Below are 24021 nucleotides of genomic sequence, written 5' to 3'. Positions count from 1 at the left end.
GCTATCAATTTGTGTTCTCTCTTGCCTATAGGAGAGATGATGGCATAACTGATCATCCTTCCTGTTAATGCCAAACACTTTACCCATCTCATTTGTAGTAAATCACAGTCTGTTCTCAGATGTCTGGTAAAATCTGTGAATTTTTACTACAGAGTATCAATGGATAAGACTTATGCCTTTAAAACTGGTTATTCAAAATCTATTCCCTGCTCTGATTCAGCATGACACTTAAAGGTGTTCCTAATTTGCCTAGCTATTTTTTACTTTCTTGGTTTAATATTAAGTAAGAAGACTGGAATTTTGCATATGTGTGAGTGCATTATTGATTGGAGGCCTCTTTGGCAGTTGGGCATACTTGTACTCTGTCTTCACGTCCTCTTGGAGGCTTTCAGTAAGACAGATAGTAGATTAAGCCTGGTGTTGTAAGCCTGGGTGTTGTACAAAGTGAGATACACATTGGATGGGGATGCCATAGAGAAGGCTTGAGAATTTGTCTTCCTTTTCAGTGAGAATTTCAGGGGAGCTTGCCGTAGCTGCCACTATGGCGACTCCAGAAGGTACTGAGAAGGGTAAAAGAGAATTTCCTGGGGTTTTTAGCTTGCTTTCAAGCTATTGGGATAGGAATTGTCATATCGAAAGAAACCCTCTGTTCCTTCAGCAGCAGGAAGGCTTCAGCCAGTGGAGGTCTGTTCAGTTTAGGACATTGCACTTGGATGAAGCCAAAAGAGAGCAGTGAGAATAATGAGTGATCTAGAAAACATAGAATCATAGAATTATAGAGTATCTCGAGTTGGAAGGGACCCATAAGGATCATGAAGTCTAACATAGCTAATGCTGGAAGAATGAAAGAAAAGGTATAGTTTTCTTCTAGGGAAGAGAAGATGAAAAAGAAGACACAATAGTCATCAAATCCAAAAAAGGCTGCTGCGAAGAATTAGATTTTTACTGTTTTGTTTTTGTATCCCCGCCAAAGTGAATGAGGTAGTGCAGCAGTATTTGGTTACTCCACTTGGGAAATTCAGAAGGAGCATTGAATTATTTTTCCTTTCTCCTGAAGGACTCTCATGTGAAGTACCATTATCTTACATTAATCTCTCTCCTACTGCATAAAAATGTTAGCTCCTGAGAGAGTATTATGTGCTGTGTTGGTCTGAAGCATCACCAAAGAAGAGAGTTCTGAAGCTTATCATGGATTACTAAACCGTGGGATTTATCCAGGAAAAGCTTGCTAGAAACCTTGCTGAAAGCAGTTCTTGCTGGTATCCCTGACTAAGTCTTACAAATTTATTCAGCATCTGAAAATAGAAAGTGGAAGAGAGTGCCATAACTATTTGGATCAGAAAGCAGAGCGCCTTGCATTGCAAAATTTCCTTGCCGAAGGGCTCACATATCAGCTGATACTCCAGCTCTTCCAAGCCTTCTGGAATTCACCTATCTCTGATCAGAACGTGAAAAAATGGGGAAAAAAGAGTGTGCAAGAAAAATATGTAGCAACAAAAGCTGACGGTCATTGGTTCTTACTTGAGAAACCATGTAATACCTCCTCCACATTCTGCTCTTCTATGCTTTTTTCCTGGAGGCAGAGTTTTGTGTACATATAGTTAGGGAATTCTTCCTAAAAAATCAACACAACTCATTGTTTTCTGTTTGTCAAACCAAATCTGGGTGTGAAAAATATTTCAGGTTAAAGAATGGAATTGCATGGAGTGATGATTTTCTTTTGCTTGTCTTTTCAAATACAAATATGAGTAGCTATGAAGTGCTACTCATCTCTCTCTGTTTTGTGTGTTGGTTTTTTTTTTTATTTTCTCCTTAGCTCTGATTTGTGATAGTCCCTTTTTAACAGGGAGTAAGCATTGCTTTTTTTACAAAAACACTTCTTGCTTGCAGGTTGCACTCATCTTAACTCTTCTTTCTTCTAAAGATTAGCATAGGTTTCATGAAGTCCTCTGCTCTTTATAATTTCTCTAATTAGTAAGTGTGCTCAAATTTATCATAATGTATTCAAGGATGTATTTATTTTATTTATAGTTTTTTCTCTGGTATTAATTGCTGTGATATAGGAACATACGTGAACACCTTGTAAATACTAATAGATTTGTCGTCAGTAAATCCTGTAAGGAAAAGAAGTATAATTTTCATTGTTTTATAGATGAGGAACTAGGGCAAACAGATTAAGGTACTTCTCAGTCTTCACACAGGATGTCTGGATGTCTGCAGCATAGCCAACAATAGAATCCTTACCCTTCTGAATCCCTGCTTACACACTCTTATTTTGAATATTCTGTGTAACTTTCATTTCTCTTACAGAAAAATAACAATTACTAAATTTGGACATCTATAATACGATATCTCAGTTAATCCTCTTGTATGTCAGGCCTCCTGAAAATAATTACAGAAGTAGGTTTTGATGATCCAGTATAGTTTATGGTTCTTCAGCAGTTAATCCTGTGACCGACTGAGAAGAGTCCTGGGAAACAGAATGAACTTCTGATTATAAATCAAGCCAGAAATGCAATTACTAGTGTGCATTATAGATTCCATGGAGCTCTCTGCAAGAGCTGAATGTTCAGTGTGGTAGACAAAAACACAAGCACAGTGTCAGCTGTGAATTCAATAGCAAAGAATTGAATAGCAGAGTCCTGATTATGTCCACAATCTTGAAGGTGTGCTTTGGGCAGAAGACCTGATTTTCCAGGCTGAAAAACGGACATTACTGTTTTATTTGTCTGTTCTCAGCTGCTATTTTGCATTTCTTGACAAAGTGAATAAGTCATATGGAAGCTCCAGTGGGAAAGGAGAGGTGGCACTTTCCCCAGAGCAACTGAACCTTCTCCAGGAGTGGTACTAGTCTGCCAGCTCTGGTAGGTGAAGCAGAGCAACAATTGCAGCAAGGCATTTGGGAACCTGCAGCTAAAGGAGAAACTTCTGAGACAAACCAGGAGCAGATGGTCACAGGCCTCGAAGTAACACCTGCCTGTTGTAAAATGGGCCTTGGGATCCCAAATCAGTATAAAAATTAGGTTCATGTTTGAAATCACACAATTTCTTTTCTTCTAAGGTCTGAGGTTAGGATCTAAACCCAAGTTCCTGTCTTACAGTGCTCCTTTAAAATCCGTTGGCTTACTTTAAGAGAGGAGAGGTTTTAACTCTGGCATGTAGGCTTAATTCCTGACTGGGTATTAGTAATCTACAATCTGACTCAGATGACAAAAAGAACATTAGTATGTACGCACAGGTATGTATATCCCATCATACCGTTCATCCTCTTTCAGTGAATGTTCCAGTGCTCTATGGTTTTCTTTCAAAACAAACTCAAAACAGTTAGGACCCAAAATCTATCTATTCCTACCCTTCTGTTTGTCTGAATGTGTACACTGGGATGGGGGATTATGGCCTAATCTGCCTGTCAACGTGAAATGGGAGGAGAGTTGCAAGTGTGTGAGAAATCATTTCTAAAGCTCCCAGATGTAAAATGTCAAGAAGTGGTACATAACTCATTTAGGATTGCATAATCACTGGTATAATTAAAGAGACCAATGACTTCCTTTTAATTTAGCTTTATTTTTCTTCTTCTCCGGACAGCTGTGCGCAATGTGTTGCTTGCTTGAACTCCAAATGAATGCTTCTGTTACTGATGTTTATTTTTCTTTATGTTTCCCAATAGTTCAAGTAGTTTGTTTTTTTTTTTAATGTGAACATTTTTAATGGAAAACTAAACAGCTTTTGGAAAGTTGTTTTTAGTTTCATAAAAACAAATATTTTAAAGAGAAGCTGAAAAATGGTCCATTTTCTTGGCTGTCTTCCAGTTTTCCTTGCCCTTCTTTCCTAATTCCAGGAGACTATTAGGTGAGCCGACAGTTAAGTATTGTCCTCCTCTAGCACATCAGCAGGGCCTCTAATAATATTATCAGTCATAAACTCTCTTCCAGATTTTCATGGTTGCTAATCTTAAGCTCCTTGGCAGATGGAGGAGGGTTGAATAAACCCAATAGCCTTCTTTTCATAACTCTTCATTTTTATTAAAACACATGTAAAATTATGGTATTTTTGTAAAGAAAGTTATTAATCTAAATCTTGAAGTTCTTACTCATTTCCAGTTATTCCAGTGAGAGTTTTGCTTGAGCAGAACTTCAGGACTTGGCAGTTGTTTTATGTCTTAAGAGAAGAGAAGACTCCCAAATCAGGGCTCAGTGGTTGAGTAGCGGGGATCTGTTCTAAAGGTGAGGGGCCTAGGCACAAGATGAGAATGGGGCCCTATGTAATATATATTTACAGACAGGATGAAAAGTGTTGAAGTGCAAATTTTAACAATAGATATAACTGTATGTTTTAAACCTTTGTGTGTTGTGTATTTCTGCAAACGATGACTGGCAGTGATTGGAGCATAATAAGAACCTTGGGATTAGAGGACTCTTGCAAATGGGGACCCAGAGGTATTAAGCTCCTGAATGTCCCCCAGACAAGCTGCAGTGGGTGCATACACAAAAATCCACGCTGCAAATTGCACAAACTGAATTTTAGTGATGAATGCATTCTTTCAGGATGAAAAACTTGAGTGCATTTTTTAAAGGTCTTTGTTTTTCAGATGCAAGCCTAAATGACAAAGAAAGTTACTTTCTGATATGTTTCTTCAGTGAACTAATTTTTACTGTATTACTGTTTTCAGATCTTTTATCAGTCTTGCTTGGTCTGTACATTAGATGAATGATAACAGCTGTGATTCATCACAGCAATTTAAAGTATCCCGTCTTTGTGGTACAGTGGCAGGCATCAGATTTTGTAACATGTACTACTATTCCGCAATGCCTTCCGCTAACTGATGACTAGGTGCTGAGCACATATGAATAGCTAGGGCAATAAGTAAATGTTCTATAGACAATTCTGTATTAGATGCTTACATACAACTTCTGTATATATGTGCTTACTTTTGTTACTTGGTTGCCCGCATCTTGTGAGAGTCTTCATGGTGCAAGTGGTAGCAGATAATTGTAGAAATAAGTTAAATCTCTCTTTTGAGATGGGATTATAATATGTTAGTTCTGATGATCTTCCTCTTCTAAACCTCAGATTTAGTTTTATGGCACCTGGTAACTGTAGAAATTTCCAGATCCTGAGCCATTGCAGCCTCCTCTCCTCATGGCAGGTTCCATGATGGATGGATGAGAATCGTTGTCATGGTGTTTGCATACAAATTTGAAAAACATTTAACAACCAAGAAGTCAAGCCCTACATTTCTATAAAGCTTATGAAGCCCTCAAAGTAAGAATCACTTACTTTAAGTGTCCTAGCCTGTGCTTCAGCTGATGGAGTGTAAACGTCTGCATACGAGACATCTATCTGTACTCACCTTAGAGTCACTAGAGAGAAATAGGTATTTTGTGTGCGTCACTGCCCTCATCCTAAAGTATATATTTACTGTAGGTCAGGTGAACTGCTCCCTGTTTTTTCATGGGTGCAGTCCCATGGACTTCAGTTAATCAACATCTTTTTGAAAATAGGATTGTTGCGATCTGAAGTTTGGAGCCCAAAATTGGAGACTAATTTTGAAAATACATCCGTGTTCATTCTGGAGGTGAAATCCAATAAAAATAGGGGATTCTCATTGTGATTGATGGAAAGGCCTCCAATATCCAGCCCTCTCTGAAGCTAGGATCTGAACACACTGCTTTTCTTATCCTGCTTTTTCTATTTCTGTATCTGAAAGTTTCCTTCTTCAAAAGTACTCTAATGTTTAGTCACCCCACATTAATCTTTTGAGTTCAAATGAGATATAACTTTCTTTACATGTTAATTTGCCGTATGTTTGCTTTCTTAAGCCAATGTGATCTGAGAAGTACCAAAACAAGTGAGAGTATAAATCAGCATAGGCCCAAGGTTTTTGTTAGGTATGGGGAAATAATCAAAAGTGTGGAATAAATCTTGGTTGCTGTCAACTATGAAGTTAGATTCTCAGACTGTCATAATAAATTAAGAAACTGGGAGCTATGTGACAGCAGCATCAATCTTGGTCTCTTGTTTCTGCAAGTCTTCTTGTTGTCTGAGTCTTTTTTTTTTTTTTTAAATACTTACTCCCTGGAGGAGGTAATCAATCACAGTAAAGATTTCTCTACATGGAACAATCAGGAAAGTAAAGAATAATCAGCTTAGAGTGTGAAGTTAATATGTATAAGTTAAATCAGTTAAATCCCATATGAATGCTCTTATTTGGTCTGATATGGCTGTAGATGGCTGTGCCTTAGTTCAGCAAAGTCGGAGTTTTATTCCGCATTATTTATTCTGCATCCTTACTGCTTTATCTTGTTTGTATTAGTTTTGTATCTTTTGTTAATTCATCTTAACTTTCTCATAATAGCAGATTTCTAAGCCAGGGTGGGCTATATTCATGTATAACTTAAGAGAAAAAACTATAAAATATAATAAAATTAACCAAAGCTTTGGGAGCCACATTGTGTTTAGCTCTTACTTAAAGCAAGGGAGAACATGTATTCACCCGAGCGTGCAGGATTTCAGCCTATAACGGGTGTGTTTACCGGTCAGATATGTATGACGTACAAGCCTTCCCTCATGGAAAGGTGTCTTTGTCAATCCTAGAAATTATATAGATACAGTTAAAACACTGAATTCATATGGATTACAAAAAGACATCAGACAAAGTGAAGAGCAGTGAAGTTGTCTGGTCTCTGATTTCAAATATAGTCACTGTCATTATACTATGCTTAGAATGTAATCAATTCTTGGCAGTATTGATTTATGATAAATAGTATGAATTATACAGTCAAGAAATAGCCATCGAAAAGTATAGCTGCTGCATAATTGCTTACTGTATCAGAGAATGAAACAAAACTCTTCTCCAGTATGGATGAGTACCAGATGAAAGGTTGGTAGTGAATTTCCTTGTTAAGTAGATTCCAGGGTCTCGGCTTTCTGTAGTGCCCTGCTTTTGCTATCTAATACTTTCCATGAATTTCTGCATCTTGACGTTACCCTTTTGACTTCAGTGTACAATGCGCAAACTTCAAAGTTTGAATCAGGCTACAGGACCAATATAAAGGATTATTTTTACTGCTTCCATTACCTTCTGCAGACTTCAATCCAGATCCTTCTCAAGTATCTCAAAATATTCCCTCTGTACACATTCCTTACTGGATTGTATGAGAGCACAAGATGTAGTTTTGCATAAAAGAGGGGCAGGAAGGAATATGGACTAGCATATTTTAATATGACTTTGTGATGACTGTAGCTAACATCTAAATAATAATAATTACTCATTAATTAAAACATTAATTAAAAAGTCACTGGACATACTTTACAAGAATGATTGTTTAGAGGATTTGGAAGATTTAGGATTAAAGCAAAATTTATGATTATGAGGCCTTATGGGGTATGGAGAGAAATGTTTGGAAACAATTGAAATATACTTTGTTAAATAAATAAGACTGCAGTGGACATATGATATTGTGCTGTAGGACAGGAGCAGAAATGAGAGTCATGGCAAAGCTTTTCCACTCCATCTCAACAGAAGAAAATTCTAACTGAAGAGAAAGTTGCTAGAGCAATGAGTATTAGGCTATAGTACAGCCTCTTCAGCAGAGTGATCATACCTTAGTTAAAACAGAATGGAAGTAGAATTAAAGAGTTCAAAAGAATGGAAGATGTATTTGCTGCATTTATTTAGGCAGCAGTGTTACAGACACTCTCAACAAGAGTCGGGCATCCAGAGTTCTGGGAGCCTCTAGCTTTGTGTACTCTAGGTCATGCATTAGTGAGCATACTTGCATGGGTTTTATTCCTCTCATAAGAAGAGCTGTGCAGAGAGGACAAGGTTTCTGATGCAAGACCTTGAAAGTTGGCTTTACTTTGAAAATTGTGAATATAAGATTGTATAGTTCTTCATGGGGAAAAAAGTGGAGCGTTTTTCATGCTAATTTTTTTCATACATTAGGTATTTTATCAGACAACATAACCAGAGAAAACTCATAGGTGAAATTTTTTATAATTCTTTTCAATTAAATAAGCTTGAATGGGAAAGAACTACATTTTTTTACAAGATTTTTTTCTCCTACAGAGTTTCTGCAGCATAATGTGGTTTTAAGTATACAAGCAACTTGAAAGTGAGGTGATCTATTTTTGTGTATCTGAATCAACAAAAAAATCCCTAAAGTGATTTTTTGCAAGTATTTCTAGTGTATTTCTATTGTGACCAATACAGGCTGAAATGTTTTCCACTACTGATAAGTTACACTGTTATATTAAAGAACCAGAGTCATATTTTTCAGATACATATTAGCAAATAAAGAGTAGCAATATTTTAGTATTACCTTCTGAAAAATATTTTTTGCAATTCAGTATCATGAGTATATACATCGGTATATTTAGACTTAACTGGGGAGCTTAAATTATTTCCTTTGTAAAAGTTGAGAAACTTCATTTATTTAATTATTTCTGTTGTTTATTTTGAAGGCATAACTAAGAAACTCCTTCTGAAATTAGTCAAAGACACAATAAAAATTACTAATATGACAGCAAAGAATGGGTTCTGGATCCCACTAGTGATTTATAGTGACAGGCTTGGAGCTGCACTTACAGGACAGGGAGCCAGACTTTTGTCGTGTGACTTACAAATCATTGAGGGCTTGGTTATATAAGATGCTAAGCACCCCGGTCCCAGTGCATCAACACTTTCATGCACAAACCAGATATGAGTCATGAAATCCGCTGCCTGTGCAAGTGCAGCGTTTTCTTTAATAGGCCTGAGACTGTCTACGTGCCACCGAGTGTTATTCAGTACTTACAAAAACCTCTGAAACATCTTAGGGAAGTCGTAAGAGATTTGATTTTACTCACTTCAGAAATAACTGGAAGAACTCCTCCTAACTATAAATTCAGTATTGATTAGGATCTGAAGGGACCACAGGCTCAGCCTGTTAATGACTGCACATTGAAAGAATGTGAAAAAACTCATTCTTGTGCTCTGAAATGACATGAATGTCCTGGGTATGGACTGAGTTTTGCTTTGAGTATTTGAATTTGAAATCAGAACTCGAAGAAAAACTCTAGTAAACTGAGCTCCAAATAAAAAGGTTCCAACAAGTGTCCACTTTGTAATTTCACATAGGCTACGTGTCTGAGAAGGGACTTCAGGGACTTTGAGTTGCAGAATTTGTCAGTGGACAGTCAGTCCATTTGTCTTAACATGTAAATACTTTTCCCTTTGACTTAGGATTCTGTACAACCAACATCAGATATCTTAGAATAAAAGGTAAGAAGGCTTTTAGTGGAATAAGTTGCCCATAGAAAGCTCTGCATGATTCTTGTCATTTACAGATTAACTTGAATGAAACATGAAACACAAAGTTTTCTCTCTTGGATGTGTATTTAACCTATCTGATGCAACTGCAAAGTGAGTAGATGCATTAACTTCATATATTGGACACTTAACAGAAGACCATGACTCCTAAGTCCTTCAATTTAAGGAAAAATGCAGTGTTATATAGCTGTTATAGAAATCCATTTATGTGTTCCCAGGTGCTGGTGAAAAGAATATACAGCTCTGGTGAATTTCATGGGGAAGGTGGGGATGAGACAGTTGTTTGTTTTGATTTATTTTGCATTTTTTTGTTTGTTTGTTTTGGCTTTACGCTACTATGCCAGCTCCAAACTTACTAAATTCATCCCTTCTTTAGATAGTTACGATGTTCCTGAAGTCAGGTTTTTTGACCGCTGTTGCTTTTCATTGATAATTTCCCAGCATTCTTACTGATCAAGGCAATGCTGATCTCTCTTTATAAGAGATGCATGTGGCTGATGGTGTTCATCTGTTGAGTTGCATAGCACTAACACAATTTACTGCAGCTTACATGTACTAATGGGCAGCTGCTGCTTAGCTGGTGCACAGGTGTCCAATAGTTTTCTGAGGCTGTTTTCTTAAAACCAGGTAGTCAAAACAAACCAGCCAACCAATCCAGCTTGTACTGTGTAAAGCAGCACAACTAGGTTGAGTGGTAAGCTAGTATTGCTGTCCCATATAAAAAAGAACTAAATGTTTACTCTAAGATCTTGCGTATCTTTCAGGTATTTCTGTCATGAGAAATCAGAGAAAATATTTGTTCTAAATACTGCTTTTTGTGTTACTCATGTTTAGAGGAGTGGAAATGCTGAACTAGTTTCCCCGCTGGCATAAATGCCCATTTGCCCAAACATTTTGTGCCAAATGAAGCATTCGTTCACTGAAAATGTACCTGCTGAAGCTATTCAGAAACTGAGGTTGCATTTACAAAACACTTTTCACCAATGGAGATATTTTCAGGAAAAATTAATTGTTTTGATATGACCTACAGGAGCAATTTCAGGACTTTGAAAACATTTTCAGCATTTTCCTGTTCCCCAAAAGTTTAATGCGTAGATATGTACCTGACTAAGCCAGTGTTTCTCAACTCCTGATATAGTTCTCTTTTCAGTGTGTTGGAGGTTGTGCTTCAGGCTCTCCTGTTTCTTCCACTTTTCATGGACTTCAAGTATTATCGATGTAGAGAGTGAGAATGACTTCATAGCCTACTGGATGCTGCAATGCTTAGTTTAAAATCCCTCATCTGAATCTAGAGAGTCCCCTAACTGTGTTACTGATAGATAACAAAGAAAAACGTGAATCTAGCCATTTCCTTGGCTTTTATCACCAGAGTTCAGGACCAAAATGCTTCATGTTGTATAGACTGGAAAATGTTACTAACTTGAAATGAAAATATTGTTTCATTTTTCTTGTTAAGTTATATGCCTTATTTGACCCACAGCAAAATATTTTTCATTTTTGTAAGAAAAAAATCAAAATTAACAAAAAAAGCCAGTTTTGAGTTAACCCAAACCAGATTTTTCTGATCCTGGCAGGGTCTATAAGTAGATATAAAAGGAAGCAGGTATAAGCAGTAGTTATCTTGGAAGAAGGTAAAGTAAGACAAAGCAAGGGACATGATGATAATAGACTAGATAATTTACTCAACTTGACCGAGATTTTTCCTTCAGTTGATCAGGACTGCTGCTTGTTTGCATCTGTAATTAACTTCCCTCCTTCTAGTTTATGGAAGATTGTTAATCCAGCATTGCAACTTGGAGTGCCCTACGTGTAGATGTCAGTGGGAACTGCAAGCTTACTGCTAATGGGGCCGGGGCTGTCTAAGCCTCCCAGTAAGAGCCTCATTCCAAGCTGGAGGCTGCTGGCATTCCCTAGACAGTGGCACTGTAGGTGAAGAGAAGCAGGATCAAATTCATACAAAATTGTTTTAAAGCCCTGTATCAGAAGAATGGATAACTTATTAAAAAATAATTGATTGGGAACTTTGTTGTGTTTAGGCACTGTTGTCAGGAGGCCACCATGTCTAAGTGTCTGTCTAAAAAATAGACATGATTACCAAGTGAGAGGATAGAAACTACAACTAAGATGTCACATTAAGGGCCTTGGATGTTTATTTTGGAAATGCTAGAAGCTGCAAAAAGGGTTTTGGTGTCTTAAAAGGACAGACAGTGGTGCCCAGTTGTTTAAGAAAGGAATAAACAAGTGACATCAAGAGACTTGAACTCAATGCAACATTTGTGCAATGTCTGTGGGGCCGTTTACTTCAGCTCAGCAAATGGGCAGGCATCACATGCAGCAGAGTTAAGCTCTTGTGTTAAATGAATATTTCCTATGCTATACATAGCAAAGAAGTCTGTTGCAGCTGCATTTACACTGTGTGTGTGTAGTGTGAAATTTAAGGAATTCCACTGTGTTACAAAATAGCTACAGAAAAAAGATTTTAAGCATTCCTTTTCAAGTTGCACACATCTATAACTCCGCAGGCAAACAAGAAGCCTAGTCAGTGGGTGTTGAGGTGATAGGTGATTGTAGCCCATTAAGAGATGGGATTCTCCGGGATAGATCATGGGCATCATTTTAGGTGTTGTATCCTTGTACGTAAGAAAAGAGTGGTTCTAGGGATCAATTCATTGATCATTTTAGAATGGTTTGAATATTCATTACCCAAGAGCATTCTTGTGATTAACACTTCATGTTTCTCTTCTGTAAAATGTGCTTTATTTTTCAGGGAAAGCTAATCTTTCACACTTCTTGGTTTTTTTAATGCCTACTCCAGTAAACATTCACTGCTGTACGGTCCGTTTTTTTGCAGGTGTATCTTTTCTCAGCAAGGGCTCTAGTGAAGATTTCTGCAACTGTGGTAGTGAATGAAGTATTGGATTTAAAGGTGTGGTGTTCTTTTTCCTTTTCTTCACCACATTTTTCAATTTCTGAAAGAAAGGGACAAAAAGCAGAATTCTAGCCTTATGTGCAAATAGTAGAAAATTTGGGCCTTGCTTTTAAATTCTTGGTGAAGTCTGATTTCAGATCTCCTGGAGATATGAATGCCGTGTACGTAGGTAGTGGTGTCTCTTTCTTGTAATATTTCCCTTTGTATGCTTATATAAAGTTTGTCTAAGAAAGATGGTTTAGCAGTTATTTCAATTAGCAATGATTCCTGTTTCCATGGCCCCCTCAGCTGATGTATAGGGAGTAGGGAGTATGTAGGGAGTATAACCCTCCCTACCTTGACAGCATGTCGCTACTTGTATGACCATTCCAGCAGGAACACCTGCCTACAACCTCTAATCTGATACCGCTTGCGTCACTCCTACATGCCAGATTCACTCTTTGGGCTTCCACAGCTATCTTGAAATCGGATCTTCCAAGACACCCACTCCAATAGAGCATCATGGTACTTGGAGGGAATGGAATAGAGAAGTGAGAGGAATATGTGCCAAATGTTGCTGTCATTAAGGTTAACTTCTAGAAATGAGCACTTTTTGTTTTAAACATGATATACTGAAGTCATTCGAATTGTCTCTGTAATTATCATATTTGTGTATTGCTGTGCTTCAGGGCTCAAAATAGATGAGGTAGACAGTACGAGACTGAGGGGAATCTGTAAGATCAAGAAAGATGCAGAAAAGACAAGTAGGGAATGAATATTTACTGTTCCTCACAATAATGGGATTAGGGGGCATTCATTCAGACTATGAAGCAGCATGTTTGAAATAATCAAAAGGATGTCTTTTTTATGTAACTCATAATTAAATTGCAGAAGTAATTGCCCCATCATGTTGGGTTCAGAAGAGATTAGACAAATTCATACAGGAAAGATCCAGCAGTGACAATGGTTTAGCAAGTGATTTAGGAAGGTTAATAGGTACGTGATTGCTGAAAGCTGGGAGACATGCCAGCAATGGTTCTGTCCCATCTCTACAGTCTTCCCCTGAATATCAACTACAGGGCGGCGTCAAAGAGAGGATGCTGGGCTAGATGTTCTTTTAGTATAAGAATAACTATGACTATAGTAAATCCAGGAATGTGATTCTTTTTTTAATGAGACTTTCAGCCAGCTTTCTGACTAGAAATATTCAGAATAGAATGATTTTAATATTCCAGAATCAGGCACTCATATTTTCTGAGTTTGCGGTTGCTAATCATTTCTCTTACAAATACAAGATATCCTCAGTGGTGTTTTGTTGCTAACATTTGAGGAAAGTCTGCAATATTGCTGTCAGTAGTTCATCTCTCTATCACGATGTTCTACACTGGTAAAATAGGCATCTTAGAGAAATCTTCCAAAAGTTTCAAAAAGTAGCTTAGAGAAAAACTAGTAGAATCATCAGTCAAAGTCCTGTTTTTAGAAGTCTGCAAAGAATCTTAATGCTATAGTAAGTGAATTGTACTGTGGCTCCTAGATGCTTTGGAGACTTTGAAGATGAGACTCAGATTTCTGAGGGGCTTAAGTGCTTAGGAAAATGCTGACGTGAAAGAAAAATGTCAGAAGGAAGGAAGAGAAGATTGTGGGAGGAAGTGGACAGTGGTCATACTGTACTTGACATTGACTCTGTGTAGCGTGTCCACTTTTGTATCTTCCTGCTTGTGGTGTTGGTTTCAGGTACCCTCAGCAGACCTTTCTCCCTCCATGGTATGCAAACAGGACACTCGATCAGAATAGCTTCTTTAGGCGAAGTACTGTGGGAAGCTCTGAGCCAGATCAGGGTGAAATACCAGTGGAGCTAGTTTGAAAAGTTCATCAGATAAATTAAATGAGAAACCAAAAGCATTTGTTTATTTAATAAATAAAACATCCATCTTTATCAATTGTAATGTTTCCTACCCTTTGATACTGTTCCACACTACCGCTCTCTAGAGGATCCCATCTTACCAAGATACAGAACACAAGTTTGATTATGTGAAGGAAGGCGGTGGGCCAAAAAGCTAGAGGTCTTATGCAAATTCAGATATGCATTAATTTGCATAATGCTTCTGATATATAGCTGTATCTATGTATGTATGTATGTATATATGCATCCATTATCTCTCCTTTTCTTTTGAAAGATACTTCTCATTTCCCAGCCTCTCCCTGAGCTGGCTCTTCCCTTATTCCTTGTTGTCCTTGATGATGACTGGCCAATTTGTCCAGGCCCTCATCTACCCTGTGATAAACATAGGTTTGTCACTCTGGTCTAAACTCTGTATAAGCAATTCTAGCGCTTGTGCTGATTGTCATCTTAGCTATTTATTTGTGCTGGTAAGAAGTAGTTAAGGGCTGTGGAAACTGAGTTATTTCTAGATGCTTCCGTCAGGGATTGTCTTTGGTAGACGTAATCACAGGACAGTTCTTTGTGATGAGGGTTACAGAGAATGGCTTAAGGACATATATTCACTTTCTCCTAGTTTTTCCTCCTCTTTTTGAGGATGAGGGTTAGAGCAGCCATGTGGGATAACCATCTGAGCTTAGCTCAGGTGAGAACCTTTTTCCATCTTTTTGTGAGTTTGGATTGTGTAGATTTGCTAAAACCTTGCTCCAGCTTCCACCGTGGGATCATCAGTAGGATTTTGAGGCTCAGCTCTCCCGTGAGCAGTGGATAATGTACTCTAGGAATCAGCACACTGTCAGGTGGTGAGGCAAAGCTGGATGAAAGAACTTTTGCCAGATAAGGAGCTTAGGAAAGGGATTTCAGTTTCCATACACTAGTTTAAAGGAAGGGAGACCTGCACCTGCTGCCTTGGGGCTGCTGTCCTCAGGGAGACAGCCCCGGTCCTGGATAAGATAAACAGTGGTAGGTGATTTTGTAAAAAAGGTTGCCAGAGAAGACATGTCTGTTTACTCTAAAAAAAAATTTCTTTTTTATAAAAAGTAGAGTAATAAAGAAAGTGAGCTTTGTATTTGTGCTCAATAAATTTAAAAGTTTTTAAAATGGGCCTAGTTGGGGCTTAGAGTAGATGTTTGAGAGAAGGGATTTTAAATCACAAGTGACTTTTTTCCTATATCTAGAGTTAGGCCCTGGGGCGCAGGTCTCTAGCAGGTGTAAACTGTCACACAGAGTGGCAACAATTAAAGCTCCTGAGGCTCCACCCTCAGTTTTTCAAAACAGTCAGCAGCCCAGCTTGACATGTAGAGCCTCCAAAACTGGAGCCAGAAGAGCTGTATTCAAAACCTGGCTACTTATTTTGGTGTTTATGTGGAACTTAATCTCTGGAAAATCTGGTCCAAAAGGCAGTCTCACATATTCTGTATTACTGATGTTTACATGTTCAAGCTGGGTAACTTGAGCTGCATTGAATGGGGGTTGCACAAACAATGAATGAAAGAAGAAGCCTCTTTGGCAGCTATTTCATTTTTGAGCTTTGAAAAAATTCAGATACATGAAGGAATTATTCTGCCAGATCTACCAAAGCTTGAGCTCATTGGAGTTGATGGAGTTCTCTCTCGTAACTTCAGAAGGTTTTTTTACCCCATTCTCTAAACTGGGTTAGTAATAGACTGGTTGTAAAGTGACTTTATTGGAAAGAAAGTTTACCAAGTAAATAATTCAGTATTTTCCGGGCAGCCATGTCCCATAGATTGCTTGGTAGAGTGGATAATAAGCAATATTGCCTTTTAAGACTGTGGTAATATAGAGTGCTCCAAAAAAGCCTGACCCTAGTAGGATTGAGGCCTGAGAAGAGAAAATGTTAATCCTACACCACCAGGCCAAGATTTATTGGAAGGCTTGTAGTATGGAGATAGGGATATAGTAGTTCCCTAGATCCCAGCTGCTCCCTTTCTTCAACTCCTTCTTTTCATAAATGCATATTAAAATAATTTTGAGGCAAGTAATTGAAAACAATTAGAAGAAATTTCTCATAGTAAAACTTTTTAAAGAGTTTAAATTGTAATAACTTTTATTCCAGCACATGGATTTGGGGCTTGGTGGTAAATTGAGCTGTCTCTTTACAGAAGTGGTAAATCACCAGCATTTGCTATCAAGAGCAGAAAAAAATGTTTATAAATCATTGCATTTGTTTCAGATTATTCATCAGAGCTGGAAGGCAATTGTTCAAGTTGCTTTGTGATACTATAAACAGAAAGCTGGGAAGGCCGCGTACTTTGTAGCAAAATCTTGGGATTTGTACATGTACCAACTGAGACTTTTTCCTTCAGTAAGTGCTCAACTAATCTTCCAGAGAGGAGGATTCCAGTGTGCTGTTTTGAAGGAACAAGTTTGAGTTGGCACTAATAGGGCAGCAAGGCCTGCTGACTCACAGAGGAAGGGTCTCAGAAAGTTGTCTTATTTATCTTTCCTTCTTATACTGCAGTAGGCGGGGAAAGTCTTCACTTCTCCTTTTCCTATGCTCTCCCAAACTGCTCTGATGGGGTTTTGAAAAGGTTCAAATCTGGAAGAGAACGGAGGGCGGGGAGGATTTTGATACAGAAAATTTGAGGCAATAGTGCTTAATATTTCCTGGTAAATAAAAAAAGGAGAAGGACTGTCTACACACTTGCATTGTAGTTCAAGGCAGGAGGAAACTGCCTGGTTTCTCTGGGTACTGCTGTAATTATCTTAGAGCTTTTTTCTCTGTGAGAAAGAGCTACAATTTCTGTCCCATGAAGCGCAGGCAGCACACCAGCACAAAGAGCAATAGCAGGCTTAGCCGAGCAAGCTGCCGGAACTAGCCAGCGTTCCTGCATTAGTTACCGACTGAGTTTCTCCAGCATTTCAGAGCTTTCTGGCCTTGCCTGCTAGAGTGCTGGCAAAAGCAGCTTGGTTTTACCTTAGTGTATTGTGGCCAGTCCTGGAGGAATTAATTTCTGGAGAAGCTTCTGCCAGCTCTTTTGAGGTTTTGAATGTTGTGGATCATTTAGCTTTGTTGTGTTTTTTCCCTGCTCCAAAATCAAAACGAAAGCAAAACACATACCAACTCATTTGCTGACATGTTGGCACATACTGTGAAATAACTAACTGGTTGCAGTCTCTCCATAAAAAAGGAGTACATTAATTTTTCAGGTGGCAAGTTGCTTTTATCCAAAGAAAAAACAGAAAATGGATATGATACACCTTTTATGAGCAAAACAGGAGAGTTGCAAGGTTGAATGTGGGTCACTTACCTTTTAGTGGCAGTGGTTTCCCAATGCCGAAACATATGTCTCTGTTAAACACAACAGTGTAAAAACTTTTATGCCAAAGAGAGGTGATGGGGGGTAGGCAGGGACCCTCAAAACAGCCAGTAGCTAATGCTGCCTTTGTGGTTTTATATATTTGCCTATTAAAATGACAATACAGACATGGAACATTTAGATTTAAGAAGCCTTCTTTTCATTAAACAACATTAAACAAACTGACAAAGTAGGGGGTTATGACTCCAGTAATTGAAACATGCTGTTCTGTTCAAGACCAGAACTCTATAAAGACTCTTTTCACCCAGTAATGCCCTTTGTGTTTGCCTGCTACCCCTGCTAGAAATTACTGTAGGCCTGAAGTATGTCTTTCCAAGTGGAGTGGGAATGACAGAGTGCAACACCACACTTGGCAGATGGGGTCACAGCCTTTTTAGGACGTTAACATTCATTGTGCATTGGAAATCAATTTGCAGCTCAGAATGCATGGAGACTTAGCTGGACTCCTCTCCCCACTGTTTTTTTTATGTTAACTTTAAACCTAGGATGCAGGAAAGAGAATGAGATGGATTAATTTGGGTTAACTCTGATGGGGTTAGGGTCATTTTCATTAGCTTAATTTACAGTGTGCCTTTTCGTGGATTTCTTGCTCTTCTAGATGTGTATTCTGAATCTGTACATTATCTTGCATTTCTTTTTCCTTCTCTCTTCTAGATGTTGATGAGTGTCAGGATAACAATGGAGGGTGCCAGCAGATTTGTGTAAATACTATGGGCAGCTATGAATGTCAGTGCAAAGAGGGCTTTTTTCTGAGTGACAACCAGCATACCTGCATTCATCGCTCCATTGGTAAGTTTTCAGCATCTAAACTGTGCTCTTTAGAATAACTGTGTTCGATCAGAAACGCAGAAACTGTTTGGGGTTTTTTTTTTTATCCCCAGAGCTCTCAAAATCTTTTCACTGGTTGGTTGAAATTAATTGATTCCTCTGTTACCCAAACTTGTAGCAAAGCCATAAATAAGACAGGGGAAAACGCTTTAGTTTGACATAGAAATTATACTTGGTTCAACCAGCAGGCTCTTTGCGCAGGCAGAGGCAGATTTTCAAATGGCAACTTTCTGCTTCTGAGTTTCCAAGACTTACAAATTTCTCATCTGTTTATTGTATAATAGTTCATCTGTCTTCCACCTTAGAGAGCAAGATATCTTAAATCAAATTGAACAGCTTGTTGCTTCTGGAAGTTATACAGGTTATGTTTTTTTGTCAGTCGTGTAACTCATTGCTTCATTGCAGACTGATGATGGCTGATACTATATTGACACAGAATTTTTCTTTGGTTCAGTACCCTGTCTAGGGTGGATTAGAAAACTGCTTTTCTGTTGCCTATGCACTAGCAGTAGAAATAAGGAATCCCTGCAAAACTGTGATCCTTGTCTGCTGCTGATTTTGACTAGAATAAGCAGTTCTCCCTTTTCTATACATGTCAGACATGGAAGACAAGTTTGAGTGGAAAGGGAGAAAAGAAAACAGCATAGCTATAAATCTTTGCAGTTAAGTGGACTCTTTATGTGTTCATTCAGACTTCTGGTGACCCTGGCAGCAATGGGAATATATGCTAGGAAACTCATTTACCAATAGGCAATACAGAATGACAAAGTAGCAAGATGAGTCTGGTGATCAACAATGTAAGCATGCTGTAAATTTCAACAAGCCACACAAATGGTTCTGAACTATTTTTAAGTCACTAAAATTAACCAGAAAATCCTACTTGAACATAGATCATGAATTTAGTCACTGTGTTGACAAGAAAGCAAAATGTTGTAGTGTAGCATCTCAGAAATGTAAATTTATTTCTGCCACTGTACGTCTGCTTACACAGAATTGTAAAGACAAGTAGTAATTTTGATTTTCAGAAATGTGAATCTCCATGACATATTCACAGGTCCACTTTTTTGAATAATTGTTAAGTTTTATGCAGTTCAAGTATTTTGATTATGACAAGAACGTACAATTAAGCTCCATCAACCAGTGCATTTTAAAAGTTGTTATCTAATAGGTTTTTAGTCATTCTTTTCAACATAAATTGTTCAAATTTCTGTCCAGTGTAAAGTAACCCTGACACAAAGATATCCAACAGAGCAAGGAATAGTAGCTGGAGGCTTAATGAAAACCACTTGCAGAGTACTGTGATACAATCATTATTTCAATTTGCACGTTATAAAAATTCCCAGCTGTAATAAAAGAGAATTTAGTTATCTGAGATGGAAACTAATGAAATAAATGAAAAATGAGACTCTAAAGGTAGAAGTTTCTTCTAAGGAATAGATTTATTGAGGGAAAAGGGTAAGTTTTTATGGCAAAGAGGATTCCTAGTTTGCCGGAAGGACTGGGAGAGTGGATCTGAACGTTGACTGCCGTGTGCACGTAATAAATATTCATGGGAATAATATATTTGTGTTAACTTGTTTAAAAAGAAAATGTCATATAAGACATGGACGTTTAATATGAAGCAACATCTTCAAATTATTTTAGATCTGAAAAAACAAGCAACCCACCAAATAGACCGATGGTGATTGCAAAGTGTTTTATGAACAAACGGTTTGTATGTTTTCAAAAATAAAGTGCCAGTTTACAGTAACAGCAAACATTACCCTCTAGTGCCATGATCCGCCACACAAATACATTGTGTGGGTATGCTGGAGGAAGGAAATGAAATGAAATGATCTGTTTCATTTGTCAGAGGTGACTGAACTGCAGATAGTAAACATGCATGGTGAGAAAGTAAATGGCTTTTTTAATATCTGTGTTTACTCACTTTCATCTGTCTCACTTGTAAGCGCCACTACAGAAGCTGTTGGAACACAAAAATACGCATCAGCGTATTTAGCCAGAATTGTGCCTAGGGCTAGATTGTGTCTATACCTCTGTTGGTAAATAAGGCTGAAGTGGACAAAGGCACACACACAGCTAGCATTGCAATCCAAACACAAAGGCGCTGACTTGCCAAAGCCCTTTAGCAAGCTTGTTGACTTTGAGCATAGTAAGATCCGTTAATTGCAGTGGGATTACTTTTCTGTCTCTGAAAAATGCATGTGCAGTCACACAATCTCGGTGTCCTTGACATTACCTAAAGTCTCTTCAAGGACTCAGCTAGTCTAAAACACTCAACCACAAGGTTCTTCGTGCAGTTCGCTACCACCTTTTCCCTGCTGTTTTCAAATGCCTTGAGAAAAAGGGAGAAGCATTGCAAGGTGCTTAGGACGTAGTTGGAGTTGGGATGAGTTCGGAATGGAGGGAGCAGTATCAAGCCTAAGCAATGCCCTGACTGCAGGCCCAGCTCAGCTGCCTCGGCCATCAGCCAGGCTGGTGCTGAACATGTGCTTTTTGTTCATCAGCACATTCAAGTGATGTGGTAGTTTCAGGGTTGAAAAAGCGCATTGGATATTCTCTTGGGGGTTGAGCAGAGGAAGGAATATGTCCCTTTTTGCACTAACCAGCACTAACCTGGTATGAGGCACCCTCCTTAAAGTTGTCGGCTGCTGCGTGAATTTCCTCAGCTTCCAGAGATGCGCTGTGCCTGTTCCAGTTTCAGGGGTGTATTGTACCACCGTGCTCCTACCCGCAAGCTGTGGTTAAAAGCCACACTGGAGTTCATGGTAGGGGTTTTTAATATCATCTTTGCGTCCCAAACGATGATCACTTGCCATCTAGAAGTGTTCTTATTATTTCCTGTGGACAAAAAGGATTAATGATCCACATTTTATACCAACAGGAGGCCACGCTGACATTAAAGTCAGGGCAAACCCTGGTTTCCCAGTATTTGCTTTATTTCACTATCTTCCTTATAGGCCTACTGATTTCTTCTGTTTAGTCTCAGTATCTTTTGGGAGGATACTATGCCCAACACAACTTACCTCATTTATTTTTTGCATAAAACTTAATTTCCCTTTGCTGAGTCAGATTTCAGTACTAGTTTACTCACAGTAATGATGGCAACAATGAGGAGAGAAAATTGGAGGGAGAATGGATTGTAAAAGATACAGAGAAATTAACAGTTGTTTACCTTAGTACATCTTAATTGCAATAGTAGATGTGAACACTGTGAGTTATACCAGAGACATGTTTGTGTTTGTTTCCTCATGACTTAAAAAGAAACCAGAATAAAACATCTGTTACTGTATCATCTCCAGCTCCAGAGGGAGCATGTGTTTAATAAATGTGGAGATTAATATTGTACACTACAGCTGTGACTGAGTCAGGTCAGTGGGTTACAGCATGTTTTCCCTTAATTTGATGACAAGCCAAAAGCCCCAATTCAGCAAAGCCTCTGGGCACATCCTTAAAGTACTAGTGATATCAAAGTTGGCTAAAAATCTGAATTGGGCCTAAAAAGCATCAAAATAGACAGACTTCAGCTATATGCCTGTATCTCCACTGAAGTTCAGAATGATCAGAATGAAGGGTATGGTATGTCCCATTTGCATTACAACTGTAAAAGGTATTGTGGTCAGGAGCCCTGGCTACAAACTGCCTTGCCAACTAACATTCTCAGCTGAAGTGGTGTAGAAAGCCATTGCTGTCCCACCTCCACAGAGCAAGTCTCCTAAAGCACAAAGGGTGTTTGCTTACAAGCCAGATACTTCAGGAGTTCTGTGGCTAGGAAGACTTCTGTCATTTTAGATTCCATCCCCTGAATGTCTACCTAAAGCATACTTATTTTAATGGTCTTATATCTGTTAATCATTCACTGCCAGTGTTTTTATACAGGTAGTGCAAAGTAAACTAAAAAGGCCGGTGCAATTAGGAGTGGTAATTATAAGTGGAGACAAGAGGAGGTAAAGAAGCACCAGGCTATAGAAGGCTGGAAATTACGATGGTCTGGACAAACGGTGGGAAAGCTTTTTACATGCTTGTCACCGTCATTTTCAAGCATGTTTAAAAAAACATTTAGCAAGGAAATGCTTTTTCACTTTCCCTTAGCCCATTAGCCTTATGTTATTAGCAGAGTTAGGGAGTTTGACATAAAGTCAAGCTACCTAATTACTGTGCTACAAACAGAGTCTCAAAACCAGCTTGTCTCTTTCTGCACTAAAAGTGTAACAGTTTAGTCCCAGAGGAAACATGCTAAGCCAAGTTGTCTTGCATTTGTCATGGGCTAAGTGGGCTTATGAAATGGCTTACCATGCTTGTGCTGATACATAGTACTTGTTAAACTTGATTATGTGTTTAAACCCTTGTTAATTTTGCAGTAGTAGCATAGGTGTCCTTCAGTCAGCTGTCACCAAGTTTCTTCTTGCTCTGAGGATTATAAAACCACCTTTGTTCAATTTTTTCATTCCTACTTTCCATGATTTATTTTTATTCCTTACTTCTTTTCTTAGTTCAGTGCAATTCTGTAGCGGTAGAATAATGTGTTAGGACTCCCTAGGAGGAAGCTTGATCCCCAGTTAGTGCAGGAAAGATTACAGGTTGGGATTCTGGACTTTATTCCCATCTCTGGTGCTGATGCCTTGTGGGACTCTGGGCAAGAAGATTATTGTGACTCAGAATTTCTGCAAAGCACTTGAGAGGACAGAGGTGCTTTTTCTATAGAAAGCACAATAATCTATTCATATTTAGATTAATGTGGAAGGGTGACTTTAAATAATTAAGTGTTGCCAGCACCGTTCCAGACTTTATGAAGTACAAGGTTTCTCATCTCACCTATGAAAGCTCTTTCATGATGATGTAACTGGCTAAATTACTTGAATATACTTTCCCATAGCTACCCCAAGTACAGGCATCCCATTCACTGGAGCAGAACAGTCCTATTTGTCTTTTTAAAGTGGAATCCTAATATGATTGTAAAGTAGAGGGATATATAAAAAGTAAATTTTAAGGAACTCAATTCATATGCTTTTAGATAACATAATAAGAAAACCTTTCAGGCAGCATCAGTTTTATCTGGAGAAACATACTGTGATCTTGGAAGCTTTTTCCAAAAACTGCACACAGTATGACCTAACTGTAATAGAAACTTGTCTGTTTACACATTTCGATGATACATTTTGAATAAATAGTTCAATTGATTATCTCTCACAGAATATAGGATACGGAATGTATCCAGGAAAAAAGGCTTTATAAACCATTTGAAATCTCATAGTGACCTGTCAGAAGTGTGTAATGTTTTAAAACTCTGTATAACCCACAAAAATTGCTGTACTTCGGTTTCGGGGATTCTTATTTGCTCCAGCAGTCTGTATGAAGGGCACCCCACATTTGTTTTCTCCATTCCTCTGGAATGGAAGGAGTTTGTAATTTGTCTGGGGGGAAAGTGCAACAGGTGAAAACGCCTGGAATAAGTAAAAAATGATCTCTGTTAGGCCTGATCTCCCTCCTCTCGTATATTAGTGATTTATCATGATTAGGACTAGTAAATTTACACTGGAGTAAAACTAGTTTAAGTGAAATCTGACTTAAATTCAGCTGTGAGGGGAAGCAGTAATTGTATAATCATAAAAACAGTATTAGGTGAAAGTCTAGGACTAGATGTGTAGTAGTGGTCTCATAGGATCATAGAACAGCCCAGGTTGGAAGGGACCTC

General features: G+C 38.3%; 1 protein-coding gene across 1 annotated transcript in view; it reads left to right on the top strand.

Annotated features, from left to right (window-relative positions):
- SCUBE1 (signal peptide, CUB domain and EGF like domain containing 1) overlaps positions 1 to 24021 on the top strand; it is a 212842-nt gene that overhangs the window by 38024 nt on the left and 150797 nt on the right. Inside the window, exon 4 of the mRNA XM_075161699.1 lies at positions 18153 to 18287. Coding sequence (XP_075017800.1) covers positions 18153 to 18287 — 135 coding nt within the window. The remainder of the gene's footprint in view (positions 1 to 18152; positions 18288 to 24021) is intronic.

The sequence above is a fragment of the Calonectris borealis genome, chromosome 1 (assembly GCF_964195595.1).
Source record: "Calonectris borealis chromosome 1, bCalBor7.hap1.2, whole genome shotgun sequence".
In the NCBI taxonomy this organism is placed as follows: Eukaryota; Metazoa; Chordata; class Aves; order Procellariiformes; family Procellariidae; genus Calonectris; species Calonectris borealis.
The sequence above is the reverse complement of the archived record's forward strand: the minus strand, read 5'-3'. Positions and strand labels throughout refer to the sequence as shown.